Source organism: Saccopteryx bilineata, chromosome 3, assembly GCF_036850765.1.
Source record: "Saccopteryx bilineata isolate mSacBil1 chromosome 3, mSacBil1_pri_phased_curated, whole genome shotgun sequence".
NCBI classification, from domain to species: domain Eukaryota; kingdom Metazoa; phylum Chordata; class Mammalia; order Chiroptera; family Emballonuridae; genus Saccopteryx; species Saccopteryx bilineata.
The window spans coordinates 88,709,946-88,732,945 of record NC_089492.1 but is presented as its reverse complement, the minus strand read 5'-3'; the positions used below and the strand labels follow the sequence as shown (position 1 = coordinate 88,732,945).

Below are 23,000 nucleotides of genomic sequence, written 5' to 3'. Positions count from 1 at the left end.
GGATATTAGAAATAAAGTTAATACAGATATTTTCATAACAGTCTTCTATTGAACATAAGCACGAACTTCTGTAGAGTGAATACTCAGGAGTAGAACGACTGCATCATAGAATTTCCACATGTCCAGCAGTAGTACACATTTTCCAAAGTGACTGTACTAATTGACACTCCCACTAGCAATGTATGAGAATTCTAATTGCTCTATTGATAGCTTTGCCGACACTAGGTCTTATGAGTCCTGTTAATTTTAGCCATTCTGATTCAGGTATAGTAGTTTTAATTTGCATTTCCCTTATGAGTAATGATGTTGAGAACCTTTTCATATGCAAATTGGCCATCTGGATGTCTTCTTTTTGAAGTGCCTCTTCAAACATTTTGCCCATTTTTAATGGAATTGTCTTTTGTTAAACTAGTAGGATACAAAGTTCTTCATCAGATAAATACACACACAGGAAATATATATAATTCTAGTTTCATATATATATCAAATAGCTTCAATCTGTAGCTTGAATTTTTTTCCCTTCATGGTATCTTGTTATGAACCTAACATGCAGTATCAATGAAACCTAAATTATAAACCTTTTCCATTGTGCTGGGTGCTTTTCATGCCTTGTTTAAGACATCTGTGCCTACTCCAAATCATAAGGAGATCATGCCACATATTCTTCTAGAAGCTCTACTGTTTTAACTTATACTTTTTAGTTTATCATCAACTCACATTAATTTTTGTATATTGTATGAGGCAGATAAAGGTCCTTGTTTTCCATATGGATATTCAACTAACAAGTACCATTTATAAGATCAAGAGATCATAATTTAAATAAGATATTACATTACACAATAAATGAAAACATCACTGTAAAAATGTCAAATACAAAAGTATGTAGACTAAAACATGAAAATACTCACTTATGACTACGGCCTTCAACCCTAAGCCACCACTCATAATCTTTTGTAATAACAGTTAAAAATTTGATATGAATAGTTCCATATTTTAAAAGTTCATTATATATGATTGGTGTTTTTTAAAAAACACATTGAATTATACCTTTATAATGTTCTATTTGATTTTTTTAAAACTTTACATATCTATAAATATAGATATATTTCACTTTTTAATATCTGAATTGAATTCATTCTCTGTGCCTTTCAAACTCATTTTGTGTTTCATTTCCAAACCATTAATGGTTGATAGTTTTGTAAATTACTAGAAAGATGATCACACATAGTTATGGCAATGCCACAATACTGAAAAACTTTCCAACTACTCTAGTTCTGTCCTTTCAGTGGATGAGTAACAGTTTGCTAACTGGCACTGTTATCTAAACCATATTTTAAGAAGCACTGTTACATAATATAGGTATACCATGATCTAGTATCCTATTATCATCTAGGATATATCCAACCTGAGAGTCTAGCTCTGGCTTTACTGGAAAAGTTTACTCCATTCACATTTATTAGAACTCTTTTTATTTTTTCCTGATATCTTTTGTTTCCTACTTGTCATATTTCTTTAGTGTTTCTTTCCCACCTCTCTCCACTTCTATCCCCTTCTGCTTTTCATTAAAATTACGTTTTCTGTGCTCCCTTCTTCTGGCATGCAGAGGTCAGTGAACTATGGACCAAATCCAGCAGTCTATCTTTGGCCCATAGTTAAGATGAATATTTTGTAGTATGTCAAAGTTACATGAAATTCAAATTTCATTGTTTTTGGACCAAGTTTGATTAAAACTCAGCCAGATTCACTTGTTTATGTGTATCAGCTCAGGCTGCTTCGGTGCTGCAGTGGCCAAGTGGGATGCGTGCAGAGACAGTACTGCCTGCGAGGCCTGGAGGAGGTGCTCCTTAGCCCTTTACAGAAAGTCTGCTGACCTCTACTCCAGTGGTTTGAAAACAGGATACCCTATTCTGTTCTTTTAATAGTAATTCTTAAAATTTTTTCACCTTTCCACTTTTGACATTTAAACTTATATAATTCTATGAACATTAAGCTAATATATGATCTTCCTCAAACAAAATGTTTTCCTCTTGCCTTGCTTCCAAGTTTTACAGAAATATTCAATAGTTCCCCCAAACTACTATTATTATTAACACATTCCTTATGCTTCCCAGAAACATTTTTAATTATTTAGACTCAACTCTCTAAGTTTGTTGGCTTCTTTGCTTATCATTTCTCGTATCCTATGTCCTTCTATTAGTACTCCTAGAGTAATGTCTTTCCAAAAATGTTTGAGTCTTTGCAGTCCTGAAATGTATTTTGTTCTGTTTTGGAGGCTACTAAAGCTACAAACAGAATTCAAGATTTCCAAATTGTTTTCCCCTCAGAATTTCAAAGCTATTTTCCCACCATTTTCTATCATCAAATACAACTCATAACCACTTGATTTTCCTCTGGGAGCTTTAATGGTCTTCCCTTTAACCATGGCTGTATGAACTTTCACCAGTTTGAGTAGGGGTAGAGAATCTGTTCATTAATTTTGCTCAGCAATTGGTACTTTTGTTCCAGTGTGTCTTTCATTAACACCGGAAATATTCCTTCCATTATTTAACATATATACAATATTTTCTTCTCCTCTTCATTCTCTCAACCTTCCTGTCTGGAGCTTGTTAGATGTTAAAACTTCTGGCTCTGTCCTCTCATACTTTTTACCTCCTTTTATTTTACATTGTATTCAAGGAAAATCCCTTGACTTGATCATCCAACTCACTAAGGTGAACTTCAGCTATGGATGGTTACTAATTGAGCTTATTTCAGCAATCATCTGTTTAATTTTCAAGATTTACAATTGGCTCTTTTTCATAGCAGCCAAAATTTATGGAAAAATAGCAAAAAAAAAGTTATATCACAAATACAATAATACTAATATTAAGTAAAAAATAATTTTAATAAAAAATATTTATTGAATGATTACTATGTGCCTGATACTATCCTAAGCATTTTTCACTAATTCAATTTATTCTCAAGACAACCTTATGAATTAGGTAAAATCATTATTCCTATTTTATATATTAAGAAACTGAGGCACATTTAGATTCAAAGAACTAGCAAATAGTAAAACCAGGTTTCAAATGTAGGCAGTCTGGCTCCAAAGCTGATTTTTTTTTAAAGAGAGGGAGGGAGAGAAAAGATACATCAACCTGTTGTTCCATTTTTTTACTCATTCATTGGTTGAGTCTTTTATGTGCTCTGACCGAGGATCGAACCTGCAACCTTGACGTATTGAAGATTACACTAACCAACTGAGCAACCTGGCCAGGGCTTCCAAAACTGATGTTTTTAACCAGTGTACTAAACAGCCTCTCTGCAATATATACTTGACTCTCTCTAAGGATGTTTATTAGTTAAACATAGTTTAAATTCTCAGAGAATTATCTCTCAGAGAATAGACTTTGCATTTTATAGTGCTATACTTTGCATTTTATAGTGCTATACTATCTTTAAAGCAGTGCCTTTTCCTCTAATGTTAGTTCTGAATTGTCTTATTTGTCAATGATGTTCTACACTGTATAATAATGCAGGGAGACTGTACAATACTGCAAGTAGACTGTGCTTCTCCATTCCCGGTGAGAAGATCTGTTGCTCCTTGGGGAGGGAGCACAAGACCCATGCCATAAAACTTTCCAAATGTATCTGTATATTTCAGAACTCTCAGAAAGGGCAGCGAAATGGCTGACTCAGCCCCTTGGAACTCCTTTGAAGATATGATCATTCTCCTCCGTGTGCCTTTGCCTTGTCACATTCCATTTATACATCACTGATGCTTTTGAATTTTTACTGCCTTTAGCTTAAACATTTCTTTCCCTTTCATAAAAATCACAGGAACACCTTGTGAGGTTTCTTTTCCCCATTTCATTGCCATCAAAATGTATTTTATTTGTGTTTAAAGCAACACCCAGATTTCTCTTAACATTCTTAAAATCCTCAAATGTACATTTTTACGATTTATTTCATACGCCCATGAGCTAATACATGACAGTAAAACTGGCCGTGTCATTTGAAACGAGGCTATCTGACATCTCTTCTCCACACTTTCCCGCCGCAGGCCATGCCGTCTACACTCTCCTGCTCTGAGGCAGGGCTGGGAGTCTGGCAGGGGACAGACTGCCTCTGTGCATGGCTGCATGGTCCTGCTCCCACTATCTTCTCTCTAACACCCATCGCCATAGCAGCACTGCCTCCCAGAGCACACAGGAGGAAGCCTGAGCACGCTCTATTGTTCACATCTATTCCATAATTTTAGAACCTCCTTTTCCTTGGCCTAAATTCTCTTAAGTTTTAGAGGTGGCTAGGGGGAAAAAACCTATTAAGTGTATTTTTAACATTTATTCTTCCTTTAAAAAAAGGAAGCCATTTTCACCATTTTAATCCTTTTTTGTTATAGTGTAGATGGATATAATTAAGGAAATCATAAAATATCTACATTCTTCACCTAGTGCTGTTAAAACTGAATTTCAAAGATAAATTAATCTGATTTATTGCTGTTGTCCACATATAGATTAACTCATTGTAGAATCTACTATGAAACTGTGAATGCAACACCAGAAACAAAGAGCAATGTGGAAGACACAAGCTGTTCTTGTTCATGTATTTTCAGTCCTGAATACTGGGTGTGGCTGCAACCAAGGAAATGCTACACACAGGCCTCTACTAAATGAAAATGAGTGATAATATTAACAGATATAAATTTTACATAAACTCGTTTCAGAACAATTATGATCAAATACTACATTTACTGAATATATAGAACAAAAATTACACAAATAAATCTAGAATAAGTAGTTACATTTCCCACAATTTTAACCTTTGCCAGGGTACTATATAAATGCTATACAAAGTCAGGGAAGCTCTATCTTTTTTTAACTCACATTTTAAATTAAGCAATGTTCTCTACATCCCTCTTCTAAGATGATTAACTTCCATGAAGGATCTGGTTTTTAAAAACATTAAGAAGAGGCAGACAATTAATTTAATGCCTTTTTCCTGCAATAATCCTATTGCAGTATGCCTGTAGTATTATGTTTCAATGTGACTGTGCTGAAAATACAAGACAGAAATCAAAATATAAAATATGAGCAGAAAATTAAATAACATTCTAAAGTAAATTTAATTCTAAAGATAACCTCAAACTTGAAAAACCACATACTAGAGAAAAATGGGTAAAATCACTCTTACCGTAAATTTTACTAAGCTCCAGAGATCATATGTATCTGCAGACAGTAAGAAGTCTGGCTTTACATGGAAAAAACACCTACTTATTAGTAGATTTTAGTTGACAAGAGGAGGCTTCTTGGTTATGATTGAAATTTTGAGGTTCAAACTATTATGGGACCAAAACCAACCTTTCATACTGTGTTGATCTGCCACTTAATCAAATTTCTAGATGCACTGCCATCTGAGATATCTCTTATTCCTATCATACAGTTGATTCCTAAATTAAGTATATTACTAGCTCTGTACAATGAGAGGGCCAATAACAACTAGCATGTGGTAAGCAGATGTCCACATTCTAGTTCCCAAAACTCTGAATATGTTACTTGGCAAATCAGCTAAATTTAAGATAGGGAGATTATCCTGATAGGCCCAACATAATCACAAGGGTCCTTAGAAGTGGAAGAGGGGCCCTGGCCGGCTGGCTCAGCGGTAGAGCGTCAGCCTGGCGTGCGGGGGACCCGGGTTCGATTCCCGGCCAGGGCACATAGGAGAAGCGCCCATTTGCTTCTCCACACCCCCCCTCCTTCCTCTCTGTCTCTCTCTTCCCCTCCCGCAGCCAAGGCTCCATTGGAGCAAAGATGGCCTGGGCGCTGGGGATGGTTCCTTGGCCTCTGCCCCAGGCGCTAGAGTGGCTCTGGTCGCAACAGAGCGACGCCTCGGAGGGGCAGAGCATCGCTCCCTGGTGGGCAGAGCATCGCCCCTGGTGGGTGTGCCGGGTGGATCCCGGTCGGGCTCATGCGGGAGTCTGTCTGTCTCTCCCCATTTCCAGCTTCAGAAAAATACAAAAAAAAAAAAAAAGTGGAAGAGAGAGGCAGAAAAAGACTCAGTGTCAAAGTATGTAATGTGCAAAGGACTTAACTGGTCCTTGCTGGTTTTGAAGACGGAGGAAGGGAGTCAAGAGCCATGGGATGTGGGCATCCATTAGAAGCTGGAAAAGTCAAGGAAACAGATTCTACACAGACCTTATGGAGAGAATCCAGTCCTGCCCATGCCTTGATTTTAGTCCAATGCGACCCACATCAGAATTCTGAGTTCCAGCACTGTTGGACAATAAATGTGTGCTAAGCCACTCCATTCACAGTATAAGCAGTAATAGGAAAAGTGATACAGAGTATAATTAGAGCCTATAGTTACTAGTAGTATTTTTTTCTCTTTCTTTTTTTGCTAGCAGTTGATGGTATCACTTTCATTGTTGCTTTAAATTTTATTTTTGGATTCAATATTTCAAAACTTTAATTTGCATTATACTAATTAACAGTAATTTTTCATCTTATTTTTTAATTTTCGACTGATATACAATATTATATTACTTTCAGTTGTACAGCATAGTGATTTGATATTTATAAAACTTACAATGTTGTTGCCTCGATAAGTCCAGTACCCACCTAACGCCACACAGTTATTACAATATTATTAATTATATTCCCTATATCAGGGGTCGGGAACCTATGGCTCGTGAGCCAGATGTTGCTCTTTTGATGGCTGCATCTGGCTCGCAGACAAATCTTTAATAAAAAAAATAACAACATTAAAAATATAAAACATTCTCATGTATTACAATCCATTCATTTCCTACCGCTCCTGTTCATAGATGCGGGTGGCTGGAGCCAATCACAGCTGTCCTCCGGGACACCACCAAATTTTTATCGGATAATGCATAATGAACACGGGTCATTGTATGGCTCTCATGGAATTACATTTTATATAAAATATGTGGCGTTCATGGCTCTCTCAGCCAAAAAGTTTCCTGACTCCTGCCCTATATGCTGTACTTTACATCCCTGTGACTGTTTTTACAACTGCCAATGTGTACTTCTTAATCCCTGCAGCTTTTACACCTATCCTCCATCCCCTTCCATCTGACAACCATCAGTTTGGTGTGCCCGAGTTTGTTTCTGTATTGCTTGTTTGTTTTTTTAGATTTCACATATATTTTCATTACTATAGCCTTTTAATATAGTTTGAAATGTAGCATGATACTTTCAACTTTGTTATTCTTTCTCAAGACTGCTTTAGTTATTTGAGGTCTTTGTGGCTTCATATAAATTTAAGGATTATTTGTCTAGTTCTGTAAAAAATGCCATTGAAGCTATAGCTTGGCTTTAGTTAGTATGGGTATTTTTAACAATGTTAATTCTTCCCATCCATGAGCATAGTATATCCTTCCATTTATTTATATCCTCTTCAATTTCTTTCTTCATTTCTCATAGTTTTCCATGTACATGTCTTTTACCTCTTTGGTTAAATTTATTCCTAGGTATTTTACTCTTTTTGATGCAACTGTAAATGACATTTTCTTAACTTGACAGCCCAAAAGGACATAAGAACCAACCTGAAAGACCCCCCAATAAGAACTGATTACCTAAGGTAAGTGACAAAACTGACACCTTGGTTGCACTAAAGAAACTGACACCAAGTCTTATGGAGAGTGTTCACCAATTCAGAAATGTATTTCTCTTATTTTTCTGAGTTGTGAAACAGAAGAGCAGCATAAAATTTTGTTAAATAAAAAAAGGATCCACAAGATTGGATGGCGTCAAAGACCTTTGTGGTTTAAAGATGATTCTAGTTTTAGTGAATATCCATTTTAAGTAGGAGGAAGCTGGATAGAAGAGGGAGAATTTTCCTTCTCACAGGAGATAGTCTGGTATTATAAACTATAAATATCTCAAATAGAGAAACATTCTTTCTTTGTGCTTATATGATAAATAATAAAATTAGGTGACTTCAATAAATTTAGTACCTCCAGAAATTGAGAGATGACCTCTTTAAATAAATTTATACCTTACTAACACTTATAAATATATTCATGAAATACAGTTAGAAGTGCACATCTGACCACACAGAATGGATTATGTTTCCAGTCAGCATACGGCCGAGTTGCAGCACTTTCATGTTAGCAGCAACATGCCTATCATCATTTCTCCAGGGCACTGACAAGGTATACTGCAGAGCTGATCCACTGGCTTTTTATTCATGATCTTTAAAAGAAATGCTTATAAAACACCAAAGGCATTTAAGATAAAATTCCAGTTATCTCTGTAAATCAAGTAGAACTAAAAAATTTTTAGTATTTTGGCAGATTACACTCTTGGAGACTAAACTTATGAAGAGCCTCTTACCCAGTTTCAAATATCCTGCTAAAACAAACACCACAGGACTTTCTGAACATACATACTCACAGGCACTGAATACCTTTAAAAACATTTACAGAAGTCAATCTGTTACTTCTGACTTCTCCCTGGTCTCATTCCAAACAATGTAGATATATTTCACAATGGATGATTTTCCTAGTGTTCACCTTTATTTACTTTATGTTGCAGTTCTAGAATTGAGTTACACAACTATTTACTCTGTTAGGGAGATTTTTAGTTTAATATATGATGTGGCCACTTTTTTTTTTTTTTTTTGGATTTTTCTGAAGCTGTAAACGGGGAGAGACAGTCAGACAGACTCCCGCATGCGCCCCACCGGGATCCACCCGGCACGCCCACCAGGGGCAACGCTCTGCCCACCAGGGGGTGATGCTCTGCCCCTCTGGGGCGTCGCTCTGCCGAGACCAGAGCCACTCTAGCGCCTGGGGCAGAGGCCAAGGAGCCATCCCCAGCGCCCGGGCCATCTTTGCTCCAATGGAGCCTTGGCTGCAGGAGGGGAAGAGAGAGACAGAGAGGAAGGGGGGGTGGAGAAGCAAATGGGCGCTTCTCCTATGTGCCCTGGCCGGGAATCGAACCTGGGTCCCCCGCATGCCAGGCCGACACTCTACCGCTGAGAAAACTGGCCAGGGCCGTGGCCACTTTTAAAAATCACAATCTCTTTAATATTTACCACTTTGAGCTTTCTAAAAGTCTCAAACTCTTCTGTTACTCTAGTGTGATTAATTAATGATCCAGAAAACCCAAGAAGCCATGAACTGGGTGTGCACAAGTGGCGCATACATTTCCTGGCACAAACTCATCAGGCAAACGAACTTTTTTTTTAATTTTTTATTTATTCATTTTAGTGAGGAGAGGGAGAGACAGAGAGAGAGAGAGAGAGAGAGAGAGAGAGAAGGGGGGAGGAGCTGAAAGCATCAACTCCCATATGTGCCTTGACCAAGCAAGCCCAGGGTTTTGAACCGGCGACCTCAGCATTTCCAGGTCGACGCTTTATCTACTGCGCCACCACAGATCAGGCCCAAACGAACTTTTTATGACACCTTTGGGTTTAATATTTCATTTCATTAGATTTTGCTAAGTGGTTAAAAATAAGAATCTGTGTGTATACCACCATTAGAAACAGCTGACATCTAACTATAGGACATTTTTTCTTAAAATCTAATTGCATATATATATAACTATAGGACATTTTTTCTTAAAATCTAATTGCATATATCTTAGCAAACTCTAAACAGTTTAGCTAACTTACCAAAACTTTTTTGTAACTTAACCTGGAATCTAGCCTACTACATAAGTCTGTCACTTTTATACCTTAAGAAAAGAACTTCAAATTCCAAACTCTCTTCCATTCTCCAACCTGGCACTATAGATCTATAGATGCAAAATATTATATTCTTTTCTATTCCAGACAATTGGTAAGCAAACATTTATTTTAAAATAATTATAAACAGCAATATGAAACACTCCCTGAAGTCATGCCAAATTGTCAACAAGCTCAGTCTAGCATAGTCAGAAGCCAGAGAGAGCTGTGACCACTAAGATGCATCCATTCTTTTCCCTCTTTCATTTTCCTCCAGCAAATTCCGACTAGAAGACTCTCATCTGCAAATGAGCTGTTTTGGATTTGTTATTCACCGTCCACACTTCTGCCTTGCTTACTTTATTTTGCACATATTCACTACAGAGATAATGAAATCTTTTTTTCCCAAATTCAAAATCTGTTCTCATTAAGGGTTTGCATTTTCATGAAATTCGATCAAGTCCACAAATATTTAAGAGCCTATAATAGGTAAGACACTCTGTGAGAAGTTTATAACTCATTTGAGAAAGTAGGGAAATGGCAAGCTAAGAATGACATAATTATATAGGTGCACAAAACAAGAGACAGGTTTGCCATGATAAAAATGGCTACACCAGCACACAGTAGGTAGATGAGGTGATCAGGGAAAATAATGTGGGTCTGTGAGACACTGGCCCAATCAGAGGTCTACTAAGGACCTCTCTGTAGGCAAGAGGTGGGCATTCCAGACGGAACTACAGAAATAAGAGGCAGCAGCAAATAGTGCTCCACTGGCATTTGATTTAATCCCCACAACCATCCAATAAAGCAGTACTATTTCTTTAAAATGGAAATATAATTGACATATAGCATTATTAGTTTCAGGTATGACAAAATGATTCCATATACAGGTGGGCAAAAGTAGGCTTACAGTTGTTTGTGTGGAAAATAATACAAGAACAAACTCTGTGTTTCATGTACTCACAACTGTAAACCTACTTTTGTCCACCCACTATGTGTATATAGCAGCGATTTTCAACCTTTTTCATCTCTTGGCACACATAAACTAATTACTAAAATTCTGGGGCACACCAAAAAAATTATATGTTTTGCCTACCTCACAAAACAATAGATACAGTTTTGATTCATTCACAATGGACAGCTACTGTGTCGGCCGTTGTCATTTTTTACTTGACAATTCAAGGGAAAAAAGGTTAGTGCCCCTGACTAAATAGTCAGGTATTATATATTTGAAAAATTCTGTGGTGCCTGACCAGGCAGTGGCGTAGTGGTTAGAGGATCAACCTGGGATGCAGAAGATCCATGTTCAAAGCCCCGAAGTTACCAGCTTGAGCGCGGGCTTCTTTGGCTTGAGCGTGGGCTCATGAGCTTGAGTGCGGGTTCGCTGGCTTGAGCCTGGATCATAGACATGACCCCATGGTCGCTGGCATGAGCCCTAAGGTCTCTGGCTTGAAGCCCAAGATCACAGGCTCGAGCCCAAGGTCACTGTGCTCATGGATAAAAAGAGTTAACATTATTAAAATGTCCATACCACCCAAAGCAATCTACAGATTCAATGTAATCCTATAAAAATACAATGGCATTTTTCACAGAATGAGAAAAAATAATCCTAAAGTTTATATGGAACCACAAAAGATTCAGAATAACCAAATCTTTTCAATAGATACTGTTAGGGAACTGGATCACTTTCTTACACCATATAAAAGAATAAACTCAAAATGGATTAAATACTTAAATGTAAAGCCCCAAACCATAAAACTCCTAGGAGAAAACATAAACTCTTTGACATTGTTCATAACAGTTTTTGGGTTTTTTTTTTAGATATGTCTCCTTGGGCAAGGTAAGCAAAAGAAAAAATAACCTACTGCATGATAGAAGGTATTTGCCAATGATACATTTGATAGGGGGTTAATGTACAAAATATAGAAGGAACTTATACAATTTAACACCAAAAATATACAAACAAAAAACCCCCCAAACAATCCAATTAAAACATGAGGAGAGAACCTGAACAGACATTTCTTCCAAGGGGACATGCAAATGGCCAACAGACATAGGTAAAGATGCTCAACATCACTAGTCATCAGGAAAATGCATATTAAACACCAATGAGATATCACCTTACTCCTGTCAGAATGGCTATCATCGATAATCAACAAGTATGGTGAGGATGTGAGGAAAATAAAATCCTTGTTCACTGTTGGTGAGTTTATAAATTGGTATAGCCACTAGAAAAAAAGAGTATGGAGATTCCCCCCAAAATTAAAAATATACTACCATATGACCCAGCAATTCTTCTGAGTATTTATCCAAAGAAATCGAAAAGATTAATTGAAAAGACATATGCACCCCTGTGTTCGTTGCAGCAGCATTATTTGCAATAGCCAAGATACTGAAGTGATCTAAATGTTCGTCAACAGACAAATGGAGAAAGAATAGGCGGTATATGTGTGTATACACACACATACACACACACACTAAAATATTACACAGCCATAAATAGAATGAAATCTTGCCATTTGTGACAATATGGATGGACCTAGAGCAGGGGTCCCTAAACTACGGCCCGCGGGCCGCATGCGGCCCCTTGAGGCCATTTATCCGGCCCCACCGCACTTCCGGAAGGGGCACCTCTCTCTCTCATTGGTGATCAGTGACAGGAGCATAGTTCCCAATGAAATACTGGTCAGTTTGTTGATTTAAATTTACTTGTTCTTTATTTTAAATATTGTATTTGTTCCCATTTTGTTTTTTTACTTTAAAATAAGATATGCACAGTGTGCATAGGGATTTGTTCATAGTTTTTTTTATAGTCCGGCCCTCCAACGGTCTGAGGGACAGTGAACTGGCCCCCTGTGTAAAAAGTTTGGGGACCCCTGACCTAGAGGCTATTGTGCTAAGTGAAGTAAGTCAGAGAGAGAGAGAGAGACAAATACCGTATGATTTTAATTCTATGTAGAATCTAAAAAAATAACTGAACAGGCAATACAGACACAAACTAGGGCATAGAAACTAAACTGATGGTTGCCAGATGGAAGGAGTTGGAAAATGGGTATAAAAGGTGAAGGAATTAAGAAGTACATGCTTGACCAGGAGGTGGAACAGTGAATAGAGCATTGACCCGGGATGCTGAGGACCCAGGTTCAACACCCCAAGGTTAGTGGCTTATGCATGGGGTCATCTGGCGCTGTTGAGCATGGGATCCTAGATATGACCCCCATGGTCACTGGCTTGAGTCCAAGGTCTCTGACTTGAGCAAGGGGTCACTGGCTCTGCTGGAGCCAGACAAGGCACATATGAGAAGCAATCAATGAACTAAAAAGTGCTGCAATTACAAGTTGATGTTTCTCATCTCTCTCCCTTCCTGTCCATCTCTGTCTCATTCTCTCTAGCAAAAAAAAAAAAAAAAAAAAAAAAAAGACACATTGGCAGTTATAAAGACAGTCAGAGAAGTATAAAGTATAGCATTGGGAATGTAGTGAATAATACTGTAATAACTACGTATGGTGTGAGGTGACTACTGGACTTACTGGGGTGATTACTTTGTAAGTTATATAAATGTCTAACCACTATTTGTACACCTGAAACTAATATAATATTGTATGTCAACTGTAATTGAAAAAATATATATATTTACATATAAAAAAATACCAGAACTGAGTACAATGCTTAGAACCAATGGGTATTCAATTTATGTTTATTAGATAAACATGTATGTATTACTTCAAGTGCCTCATCAACACGAGCCAGTTTCTGACCTAAATTACCACATGCATGACATGGAATAAAAAGTCACTATTATTAATTTGTATCTTTCAAACTGTTGGTCCCTCTGGAACCGTATCTACTTTCTTGAAAAGTTTATTCTCTCTTTCAACATAAGATGTTTCAAAAAAGACATTCAGACAGAGTAATCTGTTATGATCCACTAAGAAAAAATAAAACTGGTGATTGTTTTTAGGCAAGTGAAGAAAAACGGGAATAGTTTTCATACTTCAGCGTAGTAAGCGATTTTTTTTTAGGTGGGTATATCACATAGAAAATGAAGGAACAACTTAATTTGTGAGTAACCTACCAAATCCAGGAACACGTTTGAGACTGGCTTTGAGACAAACTTTCTCCAACCTGAGGTAGCTGTATCTCATCAGACAATTCCATAGGAACATCCAGTCCATTCTTGTCCGATGATTCATGATAATAACACTTCTTTCTCCAGGAACAAATGCATCACCTGTTATAACCACTTTTACACCAAACATGGTCTCCAGCAATGCCTAAGAGAAAAACAAAATAGATACATTACAAATTAAAGTTATGATTTCCCATAAGTAAGTCAAAAGCATAACGTTTTCCATGAGTCTTCTATAATAAATCGGGTAAAAGAAGTTAATCTGGAAGAAGGAGAATATGAAGACACCATTTCTATCTTTTTTTGTTTGTTTGTTTGTTTGTTTGTTTACAGAGGTAGAGATAGACAGGGACAGACAGACAGGAACGGAGAGAGATGAGAAGCATCAATCATCAGTTTCTTGTTGCGCGTTGCGACTTCTTAGTTGTTTTCATTGATTGCTTTCTCACATGTGCCTTGACCGTGGGCCTTCAGCAGACCGAGTAACCCCTTGCAGGAGCCAGCGACCTTGGGTCCAAGCTGGTGAGCTCTTTGCTCAAGCCAGATGAGCCCGCGCTCAAGCTGGCGACCTCGGGGTCTCGAACCTGGGTCCTTCCGCATCCCAGTCCCATGCTCTATCCACTGCGCCACCACCTGGTCAGGCACCATTTCTATCTTTAGCTCTACCAATTTAAGTCTCTGGCAGTTTCCTAATTAAAAAATGTAACTGTCATTGAAATCTTGAAGATACTATGTTAAAAAGAAAAAGATGTACAGGAATTCACTATATAATTTTTTAAGGTTATAAGATACAAGATAGTATATAAATATAAGACTATTACTTCTTTTATGGAAAAGATCAAGAAAGTTAACACTGAGGAAAGAGCTGAGGGAACAGAAAGTCAAACTTTTTGTTTTATATCTTCTACATTATGACCTTTTTAGTAGAGTGCTGCAGCCCTAGCACCTGCCACAGTGCTTGGCACACAGAAATGCTAAAATTCTTGCTCAATTTTTAAAGTAACTTTTCTGATGGCCAGCATATACTCTGTATAAAATATTTTGAATAAAAGTATGATAGACTGGAGTTCTTGAAAGAGAAAGAACAGACTGACTAGGTGGTGGTGTAGTGGATAGAGCGTCAGACTGGGATGTGGAGCACCTAGGTTCGAGACCCTGAGGTCGCCAGCTTGAGCGCGGGCTCATCTGGTTGGAGCAAAGCTCACCACCTTGGACTCAAGGTCGCTGGCCTGAGCAAGGGGTTACTAGGTCTGCTGAAGGCCCACGGTCAAGGCACATATGAGAAAGCAATCAATGAATAACTAAGGTGTCTCAACAAAAAACGGATGATTGATGCTTCTCATCTCTCTCCATTCCTGTCTGTCTGTCCCTATCTATCCCTCTCTCTGACTCAGTAAAAAAAAAAAAAGGAAATAAAAGAAAAAGAACAGATAATAAGAAAACTTAATTACTAATCCCAAGCCCTATTTAAATTTTCAAATAATTTACATGTAATAAACTTAACATATACCTGTAGTTAATACTATTTGACTTCACTATTATTTGACTTCACTATTAATGGAGATAAAACTGGTCCATGGCAGATAAAAGAAAATAAAAAATTCTTTGGTAATATCATAAAATTCTTGATCAAATTGTAGCAAAGAAACTGTGGTACAGTCAACAATGGAATATGGTACAACCTGAAAATAAATGAAGTACAGGTATCTACAATAATACTGACAACACAAGCATAATGTTGAGAAACAAAAGCAAACAAATAAGAATATATATAATAAGTGTCCATACATACAAGTTTCTAAGACAGTAACTAAGATATTTTAAGGATAAATAGATGTGAGTAAAATTATATAAAGCAAGGAAATAATTACCTTACAAGTCAGGTTAGTGGCTACATCTATCAAATAGAAGGGTGTTGTAACTGGGAAGCTAGGTAGCTTGCTGTAGGGCTGGCAGTGCTCTATTTCTTCACTTGGTTAAGTTACACTTTAAAATTATTTATTAAAGTGTGCATTTATGTTTTATTAACTTTTCAGTATGTTTGCTATATTTCACACACACACAAAAGCTAGTTTTTTAAAGAATATGATACAAAAGAACAATAGGACTTTAATAACATAATAAGATCAAGAGAAAAATGTTATAAGGAGTATTAGCTAAAGAGAGAAAAAAGATCTTCGAGTAAAAAAATCCTTTAGGCTAACACAGCTATAGCTATCCCATAGGTCTCCATTAAGTTACTTTCCTTTGGCTGCGAGATTCACTTTGGGGCTTGGGTGTTTAACCTGGCATTTATTAAGCCCTAAAAGGATAGCCTTCAAGAGGTCAATAAATACGTACCCTTCTCAAAACTGTACACAGGTACATTGCTAGACAAAATACCGATAGTTTTCATCAGATTTTCAAAAGGGTTCTTAAGCACTCAAATAATTATAACCCCTATTCCAAGGTGTCTGGAAAGTTAAGTCCCTATGTAGAAGACTTCATGAGGAAGAGAATCACAGCATATACTCTAAGCTTGAACCCACAGTAAAGAATATCTCTTTTTTTACTTGTCAGTATAAAGGGCCATCAACTACCAAAATAAATCACTAAATTTAATGTCTTGGCCAAGACGCCCTGGGTGGCAAACTGCGGCTCGTGAGCCACATGCGGCTCTTTGGCTCCTTGAGTGTGGCTCTTCCACAAAATCCCATATGCGGACGCTACCTCAGTAAGGAATGTACCTACCTATATAGTTTAAGTTTAAAAATTTTGGCCCTCAAAAGAAATTTCAATCGTTGTACTGTTGATGTTTGGCTCTGTTGACTAATGAGTTTGCCAACCACTGGCCAAAAGGATATGTGTGACTTCACCATCCAAGGTTAATTTGGATCAATCCCACTATGATATACTTTTCAGATTTGCAGAGAAATGAAATACAAGATACCCTTCCCTTAATAGAAAGAAATTGATGATTAATTGTATTGTATTATAAAAAGGAGTTTCAAATCTCAAGCTTATAAACCCCCAACCTCAACTTTAACCTTTTACATGCTATTTCTAATATATGTTTTCTACAGGTCCCCAAAACAATTATTTGCTTTTCATGATCAAAAATGTCAAATTTTTAAATCCCAGACTGTTTGTCCAGGAACATATCATATAACCTTTTTTTCCTTACCATCTAGCAGTCTATCAGAATGTGCCCAAAAGTTATATATAACCTTTTGAGCACCCTAGATCTCAAGCTCACAGTCATTTTTAATACCATACAAGACATATCTAGTCAACATTATCTATAGCTTCTGCAAGGCAGAATAACAAATACAACACAGAGATCAAGTTGTAATGTCTATAAAGAACTCCAGAATTCAAATAATCCAGTTTGAAAGCTAAAAAAAAGGACACTGTCCTCATATTTGTACTATTTCTAATGTAGAAGACACTTTCAGCAATAAGAAACTAATCTTAAAAATTTTACAATGCTTTATTTCTCCTGTTGAACTAAGAGCTATTACTCTCATGACTTTCACCTAAATGGACAAATATTTCTCCCAGAATTAGAAGTAAAGAAGCAACTTTTGAGGATCTTTTATATACCACTATTTGCTACCTCCAAGAGTTCAAATATGTGTGAAAATATTAAAGTGAGACATTCATGATCACAGAGAGTAAGTTCTGCCACCATGCCCTATGCTCTCATTTATCATTCCAAAGGACCTTTCACAAACCTGAGGTAAGAACAACGGGATGACGTTCCTCATCTGCTCTGTCTTTTCAGATTCAGCTTTGGCCAGCTCCTCAAATCCTTAGCAATTTAAGGCCTTGCAATCTCAAGTCATTCATCAAACACTGAGCACCCCCTTTCTTAAGATAAGCAGACTAGATAGAATTATATCCATTAGTCTGTGTTTTTTGAACATCTGCTTTGTTCTGGGACTGGAATGAAATCAGCAAGCTGTGGAAGAGACTTGTATCCTAGGTAGGAAGTTAGAAAATGACCTCTAAATGCCCAAATCATGAGTTATGGTGACAAGACAGAACTCCAAGTACTTTTCATAATCCCAGGTAATTAGCTAACAATCGGACTGTTGAAAAGACTCACTTCTGGCCTGACCTGTGGTGGCACAGTGGATAAAGTGTCGACCTGGAAACACTGAGGTCACCGGTTCAAAACCCTGGGCTTGCCTGGTCAGGGCACATGTGGGAGTTGATGCTTCCTGCTCCTCCTTTCTGTCTGTCTGTCTCTCTCCTCTTTAAAATGAATAAATAAAAAATATTAAAAAAAAAAAAAAAAAGACTCACTTCTGAGAATCAAAAACTGCTCTAGGCACATGCAGTTTGATCCTGACAATTTTATATCGAATAGAACCATCCAAAAATGAAATGAACAAAGACATGCACTACCTATTTATAAAAATGTTCCAAGAAAGACGGAAAGGCTCACTCCATAGACTATTTGGAAAGGATTCTTGCACACACAGGTAGGTTAGGCTAGGTGACCTCAATGCTTCACCTAAAATGCTAAATTGTAGGGAATCACCTATCTGATCTTGGACCCTCTATAACCTGGCTTGGGGAACTTTAGTAAAAAAGTCCTGAGTGTGAATGATGATGTGAATGTGATCCCTGCTGCAAACACAGGAAAGCAGGTTTCTCAGACCAAGAAACTATGTGAGTGAATGACCTTTCTGCAAACACAAAGGAATGCACGTGAACGGGCTTTAGGAAATTAGCCTAGAGATTTATAGATTGCCCCTCCCCTGAAATCCTGTTACATACTTTCCCCATATCACCTAATCTCCCTCTCCTGCAATCCTGTTACCTTTTGATCAATAAAAGCTCTGGGAAAAGGAGACTCTGACGGTTAGTCTCTCTTGGCTGCCTCTCCCGCTTCTCTTAACAACAGTTTGTGGCTTGAGCAGTTTTTCCTCATAACACTGGTAGTTCCCAGCAGGCTGGAGGACTACACTAAGTGATTTTACTGTAGTACCTCATTTAACACAGAACATGTGATTCCTTAAAAATAGTACAGCAAGAAATATCCTGCCAATGAAATCATCTTAATCACAAAAGAAGCTTACAAAAGGGGTCATTTTGAGATTATTTCTGTGAACAATAAACAGTCTAAGTGCATTACCCTCATTTATTTTTAGTGAAAACTGACCCTTAACTGTTTGAGATTGCTTAAAATAAAGTACACCTACTATGAGAGAAAATGACTAAATTCCTTCTAAATAAAAAATGACCTATTTGCTTCAAAATACAAACTCCTTTAGTATCTTATAAAAGTATGAAATTCATGGTCATAAGACATCCTGACATTTTTCTCCATTCCCTTGAACAGAGATGTTCACTATCTCAAAACTAGAACATCAATTTTTAATTGATGGGGATTCAACATCAATAATTTTTTTTGATTGTTACTGAATTTGTTGAGGTAACACAGGTTTCAGGTGCAATACATTTCTCAACCAAAGACTCTGCCTGATACACTATACTAGTGAGAAAAGCATGAGTTAAACAGCTAGGTAGTAACAGTTCTTTTCAAATATATAATAGTATGATGGTGGTTGAATCTTGCCTGTGTGTTAAGTTCTCAAATTGTGTAATAATGCAAAAGTGAGAAACAGATGATACTACCTTTGAAAATCTTCATGGGAATGCGCCTTACAAGAGACCAGCACATTGTCCGTGAGTCCAGCTGAGCCAGGTTTTCCTGAATGCTGGACCACATTTCTCCAGTTGACCACCAGATGAAGTAATTGGATTGCTTATTGTTTTAAACACAGGGCCTACTCAGCACAGGACCTTTCCCATTTCATCACACATGAAGTGGAGGCTTGGGAGGAACTCTATATTTAAAAAATTACTCTCTCTCCACTCTTCCCTCACTCATCCCAGCGTATGTTACTAAGGTTGTATAAGGTAAATAAATATATAATGTAATTCTGCAGTAATGATAAAGGTACTACTAGCAGTAGTAGCAGCAGCTACAGCAGAATCTGTCCAGTAAAATCCAGCATTTCTAGAACAATACATTTTAACTGTGTGCATGACTGCTCAGAAAAAGAAAAGACTACAATTCCCAGATTCTATTCCAACTTTTAGATAGTCTCACCAATGGGTGAGTAAGGGACATGTGTGCACTTTGTAATTCACCACTCTAAAAGAAACGTGCTTGGGACGTCATTCCCTCCCCACTGCCTGTGGAGTGGGGCAAAGAAATGGCACTGAACCAGTCTTGACCATACAGAAGAGGATATTACACCAAGCTGGACAGAAGGAATCTCAGTCCTTAAATGATATCAGGGAGCAGAGAGAGCTACCTGCCAACCTGTACCTGAGGATAAATAAAATTCTACCTTGTTCAAGCTACCATGTATTTTGAATTTTCTTTGATAGGACAGTTTAGCCTACCCTTTAAAATGAATAGACAAGCAAAAGCTTGCCTATTTTACAAAGGCTATATTATCACCTCATGTAGTCCTACAATAACTCTCTGAGGCATGTAGATAGTATCAATACGCCCTTTTTTAAAGATGAAGAAAGAGAAGTTTAGGGAGACTAAGTAGCTTTGCCAAGTTTAAATGACTAGAAAGTGGTAAGGCCAATAATGAAACCAAATGTCTGAACTATATGTAAAGCATACCTCAATGAAGAAAAAATTTAAAAAAAAAGTTCATGAGAAGAGACTCAGTTTTTAAATATCTCTTAGATACTTTAAAGTACATATTTTACTTTTATTTCTCTCGTTTTTGTATTTCCTCTTTTAAATTCTAATGCACCTCTTAACAGGAACGATTTAGGTCTAACATTCAGCTAAATCGGACTCAAGCAAAGTAAAAATCAATAGTTTGGACCACTTTGTTCCAGTCTCCTTTTCTGGTGTGTAACTTACCACAGGAAGCGTGAGCCAGGTTGCCACAAGGCGGTTGTTGATCCAGCGATACCAAGATGGGTTTATAAACATCAAAGGTAAAAAGGGACCCAGCATAAAAATGCTTCCAAAAAAGCTTCCGCAAAACAGAGTGAGTATAAAGAAAATCCCTTTCCATGACACCATGATTCTGAAAGATATTTTAAAAAAAGGTATATTTTGTTACTATACATATAACTGCCCAAATTCAATCACAGAATGATGCCTATAATAATCTTTAATTATAGGGTTACAGAATAAGCTCTGATAGAGGATATAAGAGCTTGAATACCATAGAGGTGAGACCCTCTTACATGCCCTACTGGTCCCAGAAGCTGTCAGTACATTTGAAATTGATACTTTCAAGAGAGTATATGTCTGACCTCCAAAAATAAAGCTGTCTTGTTTAGAAGCCTTTATTTTTTATCTGCTTATTAGTATTAACATAAACCTGTATATTTTCTTTTCCATCATATTATCCAACACAAAATCTTAAAATACTCCCAAGTTTTTTATATCTTACTATAACAAACAGACTTAGTGGATTAAGAACTGCAGAACAGTTTCTTCCTAATAGTCACTACGCTTAAAAGTGATGACAATTTTACAGTGCACTGAAAAAAGTTTTTAAATCTAGAAATGTTAATTATTTACATTAGAACCTGAAAGTAATATCTTCGGTAAATTAGTCTTAAACTGGCTTTTTATGACCTGAAAGGTTCTAGAGAAGTCAGATTCTTCAATTTCTTTCCTAAACTATTTATCAAAGGATTATAGTCAGTCCTCCAAATCTGCAGATTCTCAAGGGTACCCAAACTTTTTACACAGGGGGCCAGTTCACTGTCCCTCAGACCGTTGGAGGGCCGCCACATACAGTGCACCTCTCACTGACCACCAAAGAAAGAGATGCCCCTTCCAGAAGTGCAGTGGGGGCCGGATAAATGGCCTCAGGAGGCCGCCTGCGGCCTGTTCTAGATCTTTGAATTCAACCACTGACAGAAAATATTTGGAGAAAAACAATGTTACTGTTCCTGTCTTATCTGTACCAAACAAGTACAGACATTTTTTTCTTCTCAGTATTCCCTTAACAATTCAGTGTAACAACTATTCACATAGCATTTACATTGTATTAGGTATTTATTACAAGTAATCTAGAGATAATTTAAAGTATGGGAGGATTGCATAGATTATATGCAAAAACGGTGATATTTTATTTAAGGGGGACTTGAGCATCCTCAGATTTTGTATCTGCAGGGCCCAGGAACTAATACCCCATGGATGCCAGAGATAACTGCTATTTCATGGGTCCTCTTAACCAGAAGAACATACTGATGTTTTAAAATAAACTGTTGGAAACACAGCCTAAAATAACCAAACATTTTATTTTACAACCTAAACTATATTAGAGTAAAATTATGGTTTACCTCAGGATCATACAACTATTGGAAATATTAAACTAAGAACAACAATGGCCTGAAAATATACATATTAAAAAAGGTATTCCAGCTATCAAGACCTCTGAATAGTTAAAAAGAATCACAACAGGAAACAAATAGAATTTCAAATGTTATGGTACTTTTAAAAATGTTAGACAAACAAGCCCTGGCCAGTTGACTCAGTGATAGAGCACCGACCTAGTGTGTGGAAGTCTCGGGTTCGGTTTGATTCCTGGTCAGGGCACACAAGAGAAGCAACCATCTGCTTCTCTACCTCTCACTGTCCCTTCTCTTTCTCTATGCCCCCCTCTTCTCCTCCTGCAGCCATGGCTCAGTTGGAGCAAGTTGGCCTCAGGTGCTGAGGATGGCTTCATGGCCTTGCCTCAGGCGCTAAAATAGCTCGGTTGCCAAGCAATGGAGAAATGGCCCGAGATGGGCAGAGCATTGCCTGGTAGGGGGCTTGCTAGGTGGATCCTGGTCAGGGCGCATCTGGGAGTCTGTCTCTCCACCTCCCCGCCTCTCATTTAATTTAAAAAAAATTCAGACAAACAACAGATCAAATTCCTTAACACAGAATCAAGTTCACTTGGGTAATAAGTATATTATCAAATCTCTACCAATACTTAACAACATATGTACAAAATTATTTAAAGTACAAACAGAATAAATATCTACTAAGAATTGTTTTTTGTTTGTTTGTTGGGTTTTTTTACTAAATTCTATCTCTGAACTAATAAGTGAGGCGAGAGAGTGAGGGCAGGAAAAAAGACCACTGGAAAGCCATGGTCAAACAATCTATTCACACAGGGCCCAGAATTGTCTGTATTCCTACACACCCTCAGCTTTGCTTTATCTGAGACTCAGGCCC

The 23,000-nt window shown here is 37.3% G+C and overlaps 1 protein-coding gene across 5 annotated transcripts in view; it reads right to left on the bottom strand.

The window, feature by feature from the left end:
* LCLAT1 (lysocardiolipin acyltransferase 1) overlaps window positions 1-23,000 on the bottom strand; it is a 166,959-nt gene that overhangs the window by 72,086 nt on the left and 71,873 nt on the right. For 3 of the 5 annotated variants that reach the window (XM_066266826.1, XM_066266828.1, XM_066266827.1), the window contains exons 2-3: window positions 20,679-20,847; window positions 13,742-13,940 (exon numbers count right to left, since the gene is read on the bottom strand). In XM_066266826.1, coding sequence (XP_066122923.1) covers window positions 13,742-13,940; window positions 20,679-20,843 — 364 coding nt within the window. In that variant the 5' untranslated portion in view covers window positions 20,844-20,847. The remainder of the gene's footprint in view (window positions 1-13,741; window positions 13,941-20,678; window positions 20,848-23,000) is intronic. The other 2 variants (XM_066266829.1, XM_066266830.1) reach the window with 1 other exon arrangement.